Source organism: Lipotes vexillifer, unplaced genomic scaffold (genome assembly GCF_000442215.2).
Source record: "Lipotes vexillifer unplaced genomic scaffold, Lipotes_vexillifer_v1.1 scaffold537, whole genome shotgun sequence".
In the NCBI taxonomy this organism is placed as follows: domain Eukaryota; kingdom Metazoa; phylum Chordata; class Mammalia; order Artiodactyla; family Lipotidae; genus Lipotes; species Lipotes vexillifer.
In genome coordinates this window covers 202,101-210,810 of record NW_006776635.1, presented here as the reverse complement: position 1 = coordinate 210,810, position 8,710 = coordinate 202,101, and the positions used below count along the sequence as shown (strand labels likewise).

The 8,710-nt window shown below is 37.5% G+C and overlaps 1 protein-coding gene across 2 annotated transcripts in view; it reads right to left on the bottom strand.

Moving 5' to 3' along the window:
- The window catches only part of LAMA2 (laminin subunit alpha 2), a 628,216-nt gene that overhangs the window by 440,953 nt on the left and 178,553 nt on the right, over window positions 1-8,710 (bottom strand). For both annotated transcript variants that reach the window (XM_007450523.1, XM_007450524.1), the window contains exon 3: window positions 7,953-8,065. In XM_007450523.1, coding sequence (XP_007450585.1) covers window positions 7,953-8,065 — 113 coding nt within the window. The remainder of the gene's footprint in view (window positions 1-7,952; window positions 8,066-8,710) is intronic.

The following is an 8,710-nucleotide window of genomic DNA, read 5'->3' as shown; positions in this document are numbered from 1 at the left end:
GAAAGAGTGATCTGATCCAATTTGGTACTAAAATCAATGTGGGTGCAGTGTTGAAAGTAGACTTAAGGGGAGAAAATTAAAAATAATGCTCTGCACAATACAGACACTAAAGCTGGTAGTCACCTTTATTAGTGATTAAAAGATCAGCACAAATTCATTTAGTGAGAGAGATTACACTTTCTAATTAACCACAGATCCTACTTGTGACATTGAATCAATGATCTTAAAAAAAAAACTAAAGCAGGTAAAGAACTGTGAATTTAATTATATTCTGCTATACTAAACAAGACGTATCATGTAGGACATTTTGAATGTGTAGATTATAATCTCCACTACAGTTAGTTTTATATTCATCAATTTAGCAGTGACCCAAATAATACCAAGAAAAAGTTCAGTGATTTGAAGAGCAACCATGAACCATTCTTTCATCAAATCTGCTGAGTTACTGCTAGATGCTGAGTGCCATGGTGGGTAGAAACAGTCTGAGAACTCTGCCTTCAAGAATGCTCAATCCAGAAGGACAACAGGGGAATACATCTAATCACTATGCCATGGGCTAAATCCTTCATAGAGATCTGTCCCCAGGAGACAGATCAAATAGACTGTATTGAACAGAACCATATTCAACCAGAGCTATGTAAATCTTGTTTCGCTTTTTAATATATCACGTGTATCTTCCTTATTTAGATAATGGGATATTAAATGTAGGAATGTCATTTATACTTCTTTCTACCTGTTGAATATTTAATAATTAATTGTATATATCTTACTTTTTTCATGCTTTATTATTATATGAGGGATTAATTATTACATTAACAGTTCACACACACTCACACACATTCCAAAAGTATAGCAATATTTGTATAGAAATATTAATTCATCCTCCTCCAAAACATAACTGTCACTTTAAAGTGTTAACCTATCTCACTAGATATGTCTCTATAAGGTCAATGAATAAAACATTAGGTCAAGAACATGTGGAACTTGATCTCTGTAGCTGTAAGACAATTTTTCTTGATAAATGCATTTTTAGTTTTGGGGGATAAACCAGGAAGAGAAGGGAATTATGTATTGAGATAAAGAAGATTCCTACACATGAGCATAACTAATTCCATGGCGTACCTGGATTATCCAGGAATATGACTCAATGTACGTTTTTTAAAGGTCTATTAAAAAGCTGCCCCTCTGTATTTTAACCCATTTGCCAATCAACTTTCTTCCTAAACAAATCAAAGGGAAAGCCTAAGAAAATGGCCAGATTTTTTTTTTTTTTTTTTTTTTTTTTTTGCGGTACGCGGGCCTCTCACTGTTGTGGCCTCTCCCGTTGCGGAGCACAGGCTCCAGACGCGCAGGCTCAGCGGCCATGGCTCACGGGCCTAGCCGCTCCACGGCATGTGGGATCTTCCCGGACCGGGGCACGAACCCATGTCCCCTGCATCGGCAGGAGGACTCTCAACCACTGCACGACCAGGGAAGCCCTAAAAATGACCAGATTTTAAAAAGTAATAAAATGAGATCATATATTATAATATATATTGTCATGAAAATCCGGTTGGAAAGGGACTAAAATGGAATATTTTGGACATCCTATTAATCTTCAATTTCCTATTATTGTCTTTTAAATTTATGTATATTTTTCTTTACCATTATACTGGGGTTTTGCATACACATCATTGGAACAGCTAAGCTTCTCTTTGAGATTATGCTGATAGTAGGTCTTTATGATAACTGTAATGGTCAGATGTAATTTAGTTGTTGCTATTATCATTATTTCAATTTCTTGCCATGATATTATAATATTTATTTAGCTAATCTAGAACTTGGGGCACAGCATGATTAAATTATTTGCTCAAGATATGCTGTGAGTAAATAGTAGTATTGGGAAAAGTTAATAATCCCTTAGTAATAAAAATCTAAAAACAATCTATAAAATAAGTACCTACTTTCTTCTCAGTAAGTGTTATATTTTTCTAGGGCTCATCTTGAATGATAAAACGTAAAAGAAATTTCCCAGTGTAATCCATAATGATTCAGTCAAGGAAATCCAATGGTGAACTTTATTTAAAATAGCAACTTATTAAAAGTATTACACAGAGGAGCCAAGTATATATCAACAACAAAAAACCGGCACTTGTTGAAATTCATGCATCTCAAAGTAAAAAGGAGAACTAATAAATGGTCAAACCTCTTGCTGAGTGAATAACAAACAAACATTTAGTGATATTTACCTATTCATTATGAAACTACTGCCCTTGCCTCCCAGCTGAATAATAGCTCATATTATGATGAAAAACCTATTAATCTTTCATGCTGTAGGTGAAAAAGACTGAAGTTATGCTGTTTTAGAGATATGCTAAAGTGTAGTAGAAAATGAGAGATCTAGTCCTTGTTTTATGACAAAACAGACTTTGGCTATATTCTCCTGTGTAAGCCAGGAGATGATAACCTAGTATTCCTTAAACCCAAACAATGTATGGACCCCTTGAAATTATATACCAAAAATTCTCCCTAAGTTAGGTCTTCCAATCCCAGTTTAGGAAATACTGGCATAGTTTGGGTTCTGGATTCATACAACTCCGGATGAAATCCCAGCCCTGCCCATAATAGACTTTAGTAAGAAGCCCAAGTCACTTAATTTTTCTAAGTCTTAGTGTTCTTCAACTATTAAAGAGGGGTAATAATACTAGCTGCCTTATCAGCTAATTGTAAGAAGTAAATGATATAATAAGGATGTCCACATTTTCTCTGTTGCCAATGCATTGTAACATGCCTTCCTGCAGCTTTGCCCCTTAATTGAATAGGTTTAAGAACCTGTTCCACAGTTTGTTCCTCCAAAGCCTGAGGCCAAATAAGAGGTCTAGATCCCCTTTCTGTCTGTGGAATTCTCTTATAAAATCTGATTACAAAATCTGTTTAGCTTTTTACATTATTAAATCATTGACTAAATTAAAATCTTGAGACAAGTAGAAATAAGGATTTATTTTATTTTATAGGTTGTGTTCTGCTTCTCTTAAACACATGATGAGTTGATTTACAGGAGGTAAGAAAGGGCTGAAGTGAATAAGGGCAAGGGTGGGTGCCATTCTGGGATATGAGACCATATGAGGACACATCTGTGCCACTTCCATGAGGTGTACTCCAGACTCTGGAGACCGGTAAACTGATCTTATAAACAGATTCCTGCCACTTGTTATGAAGACTGAACTATAAAAGATGTCTTGAGTATTCACACCTCTGAAGGCCATTAAACTAAAAGGGAAGAGGAGAGAACAGGAAAACAAAGATACCATGGGGAATGGATGAGTGGGGATGCAAAGCAAATGGGAAAATATAAATGGCTTCACTGAAAAATGGGTTTTCAGATGCACTCTTTGACCTGTGGAATTAATAATGATAGGTATGTTGAGTAAAAATGATTTAGTAAAACCTGTGATTGTATCATCCAGTTGTAAATTAGAAGGAAAAAATGCTGCTATGTTTAATAACAAATGAAGGCACTGCGGGCTCAATTCCAGACACTGCAATAAGGCAAATATTGCAATAAAGTGAGTCTCATGAATATTTTTGGTTTCCCAGTGCATATAAAAGTTTTGTTTATACTACACTATAGCCTATTAAGTGTGCAACAACATTGTGTCTAAAAAAACAATGTACATATCTTAATTTTTAAAGTACTTTATTGCTAAAAAATGCTAAACATCATGTGAGCCTTCAGCCAGTCAAAATCATTTTGCTGGTGGAGGGTCTTGCCTGGAAGTTGATGGCTGCTGAATGATCAGGGTGGTGGTTGCTGAAGGTTGGGGTGGCTATGGCAACCTCTTAAAATAAGACAACATTGCTGCATTGATTTACTCTTCCTTTCATGAACAATTTCTCTGTAATACGCAATACTGTTCAATAGCATTTTACCCAAATGCTTTCAAAATTGGAGTCAATCTTTTCAAACCTGCTGCTGCTTTGTCAGCTAAGTTTATGTAATATTCTAAATCCTTTGTTGTCATTTCAACAGTCTTTATAGCACTGTCAACAGGAGTAGATTCCATCTCAGGGAACCACTTTCTTTGCTCATCCATAAGAAGCAACTCCCTATCTGTTAATCATGAGATTGCAGCAAGTCTGTCACATCTTCAGGCTCCATTCTAATTCCAGTTCTTTTGCTATTTCCACCTCATCTGTAGTTACTTCCTCCACTAAAGTCTTGAACCCCTCCAAATCATCCATTAGGTTTGGAATCAACTTCTTCCAAACTCCCGTTAATGTTGATATTTTGACCTCTTCCCATGAATCACGAATGTTTCTAATGCCATCTAGAATGGTGAATCCTTTCCAAAAGGTTTTCAATTTACTTTGCCCCGGTCCATCAGAAGAATCACTATCTAATACTTAGAAGTTGAAATTACTTCTTGATCCATGGACTGCATAATGGATCCTGTGTTAGCGGGCATGAAAACAACATGAATCTCCTTGTACATGTCCATCAGAGCTCTTGGGTGACCAGGTGCACTGTCAATGAGCAGTAATATTTTGAAAGGCATCTTTTTTTTTTTGAGCAATAGTTCTCAACAGTGGGCTTAAAATATTCAATAAACCATCTTGTAAACAGATGTGCTGTCATCCAGGCTTTGCTGTTACACAGCATAGGCAGAATAAATTTAGCATAATTCTTAAGGGCCCTGGGATTTTGGGAATGGTAAATGAGCACTGGTCTTAACGTCAAGTCACCAGCTGCATTAGCCCCTAACAAGAGAGTCAGCCTGTCCTTTGAAGATTTGAAGCCAGGCATTGACTTCTCCTCTCTAGCTATAAAAGTACTAGATGGCATCTTCTTCCAATGGAAGCCTGTTTCATCTATACTGAAAATCTGTTGTTTAGTGTCCCCACCTTCATGAATTATCTTAGTTAGACCTTCTGGATAACTTGCTGCAGCTTGCATCTGATCTGCATAAGTACTTGCTGCTTTACGTGGCACTTATATGTTATGAAGACAGCTTCTTTCCTTAAACTTCATGAACTAATCTCTGCTGGCTTCAAACTTTTCTTCTGTAGCTTCCTCACCTCTCTCAGCCTTTGTAAAATTGGAGAGAGTTAGGGCCTAGCTCTGGATTAGGCTTTGCCTTAAGGGAAGGTTGTGGCTGGTTTGATCTTTCCAGACCACTAAAACTTTCTCCATGTCAGCAAAATGCTATTCTGGTTTCTTATCATTTGTGTGTTCATTGGAGCAACACTTTTAGCTTCCTTCAAGAACTTTTCGTTTGCATTCACAACTTGGCTAACTGCTGCAAGAGGCCTACCTTTTTGCCTGTCTCAGCTTTTGACATGCCTTCCTCACTAAGGTTAATTATTTCTAGCTTTTGATTTAAAGTGAGAGATGTGCAGCTCTTCCTTTCACTTGAATACTTAGAGGCCATTGTAGGGTTATTAATTATAGGGTTAATAATTTCAATGTTGTGTGTCTCAGGGAATAGGGAGGCCCAAGGAGAGGGAGAGAGATGGGGAAATGACCAGTTGGTGAGCAGTGAGAACACATGCAACAGTTATTAAGTTCACCTTCTTGTATGGGCATGGTTCATGAACTCCAGAACAATTATAATAGCAACATCAAAGCTCACTGATCACAGATTACCATAACAAATATAATAATAATGAAAAAGTTTGAAATATTGCAAGAATTACCAAAATGTGACACAGAGACACAAAGTGAGCAAATCAGTTGGAAAAATGGTGCTAATAGACTTGCTGGCCACAGAGTTGCCACAAACCTTCAATCTGTAAAAAACAAAAAAATGCAATATCTGCAAAGCATAATAAAACAAAGCATAGTAAAATGAGGTGTGCCTGTTAACATAGGGTTGGCCAAAAAGTTCGTTCAGGTTTTTCTATAAGATGTTACAGAAAAACCCAAATGAACATTTTGGCCAACCCAATGCTACTGCGGTTGAGCTCAAAGAGTAGTATAAGTGACTTGTGCAAATTATATTAACAATTGAGTCTCCTGCTCCATGTGTGATCTAAAAGAATAGGCAGAAATTAAACCAGAGCAATGAACCATCACTATTTATTGATTCCCTATCCCAGGACATGACCCAAGGTAATAGACAGCAGACTCACTCCTGATTGGAAAGTTGGATTGCAACTTTCAACGACCGCATGATGGGGGACAACTGCTGTGGCTGGCAAAGGACCAAGTTGTCTTTATCCAGAGAGGGATAAAGTCCATTTCGAGGCTAGGATTTTCAGGGAATTCATGCATAAGACTTCATTGAACTAAAGCATAATTGACCAATGTAGTAGTTTGCCTGCCTTTCCCGATTGTGCTCTGACATTTCCTGAGAAATATTGCCAAGGCTGACATTCAGCTGCTGGTATGGGTAGAAATAAATACATTCCAGTTGGCAATTTAGCTGCAGCACTGAGTCCCTGCTGCTACCCTGTTACTCAAGTCCTGAGGAGTCCGAAATAGGTGGAAAGAGTATCTGCTGTGAGACCCACCAACTGGCCCTTTGCAATTCCTGAATATGTGCACCCTGGCCAAAATGGGCCTCAAACCTGAAGTGGGTAGTTCGTATCCTATTGATGACAAACAGCATCCATTAGGGAAATGCCTGGTGCCTGTCTGCCCTCCTGAGAAGGTGACAAACCCCCACTGGCTAGTGCTTTCCTCCACTGTGATCACATGTGGAAACACAAGCTCTGCAGTTATGGTATCTGTCATTAACTATTTTAGCCATATCCTCTCCACTAACCCCAAGCCCCTTTGCTGCTCTGCCTCTACTGGGTCAGGGAGGAATGCCTAAGTATCTTTCCTATGCTATCCCAGAGAGTGAGAGAGGAACAGGTTGAGTTAAAAAAGTCATCTAAGTTCAACATTTCCAGTCTCAGCCTTCAGTCAATCAAATAAACTTTTGTATTTGGAATAACAGTAAAATATGGGAACATTTTTCCAGACTCCATCCTATTTGCAAGCCTAAATAATTCTTTTTTTTTTTAACATCTTTATTGCGGTATAATTGCTTTACAATGGTGTGTTAGTTTCTGCTTTATAACAAAGTGAACCAGTTATACATATACATATGTTCCCATATCTCTTCCCTCTTCGTCTCCCTCCCTCCCACCCTCCCTATCCCACCCCTCCAGGCGGTCACAAAGCACCGAGCTGGTATCCCTGTGCCATGCGGCTGTTTCCCACTGGCTATCTACCTTACGTTTGTTAGTATATATATGTCCCTAAATAATTCTTGATGAATACTTTCCAACTGACCTGAATATTGTAAACAGAAAGAAGAAAAAAATTAAGGTAGAAGGCACCTATACCTATGTACCACAAACTCTAACAACTTCCAACATCAATTTTATACAACTACAAGGCTTGTTACCTCATTACTGGCCCAACTTTAAGAATCAACCGTCACATCTTGCTCAACTCCCAGTAATGAGAGGCAATGTACTCAAGAGTCCTGTTATCCAAGAACCTTTTCACACACCCACCATGAGCAGAGTGGCAGCACTCTATTATTTTAAAAGTTTAAAAATGGCCTATTATATTTTCTTTATGTAAGATTTCATTGATCAACATTTTTATCATTAACTCTCATTGGTCAAAAAAGAGTCAGCTCCTAATTCAGTTCTAAACTTCTCATGCGAATTCATTTTATTGGGCTGGCCCAAAAGTGAGTTTAGGTTTTTCCGTAAGATGTTATGGAAAAAACCGAATGAACTTCTGGACCAACCCAAATAGTTGTGCTTTAGAAATAAATGCAAAATATTTTAAATATTTCAATTTACTAAATGAATAAGCCCCTTTGTTCACTGTATCAAGAAAACAATGGAGGGTAATAAGAAAGAGTATCCTTTCACCAAAGAACTGCTAACTACACAAATAGCAAATCCAAGATCCAATTTCAAAGTGGAAAATGATAAAAAATAAAATGAAAAGTAAAAAAAAGGCATAATACCTGCTGTAAATCCAGTGTAATTGTCACATAATGGTATTCGATTCCATTCTTAATACTGGGACTCTGCCACCAAGTGTTCTTTCCATCAATAGCATTTGTAATCGGGTGTCTCACTATTGAATCAGCAGCAGCATGTGAAAAGAGAAAAGATCATATGAAGAATTTATAGCTGTTTTTTTAAAGTAAAAAGTAAAACTAAGTTAAAACCATCATCATGTGAAGGTCAAACATTAAAGTAACATAAAGAGAGAGCAATTCATATCTTTAACAGAATTTGGTTACTGTAGACTTTTTCACAGCGCTCTGCAAGGTAGTGTGAAATGGTTAAAGACTATAAGAGAAGAAGCTGTGCAGCACTCTGGCCATCAACTAAACGGGCAACTCTAAAGATAACTACAGAAATTAAGTGTGAAGAAATGATATTGAAGTCTAATTGATGTGTCAGTCATTCAAAGAAGCAAAAACTCTACTGTTTGAGGCAGCTCTAGTATGACATCAACTTTTTGAACAGAATCATAAAATCCTGAATTGTGGTTGAAAGGTACTGGAAGATTTGCCCTTCTGACACATACATTATTACCAGGACTTGGGCAATTCAATATGTATCTGGTTTTAATAGAAAATGCTGTCAAATCCATCCTATGAGGCTTTTGGCAGTCAGTCCTCAATCTGCCAACTTTCTATTTAAACCACTATTTAAAAATATAATGGGGCTTCCCTGGTGGCGCAGTGCTTGAGAGTCCGCCTGCCGATGCAGG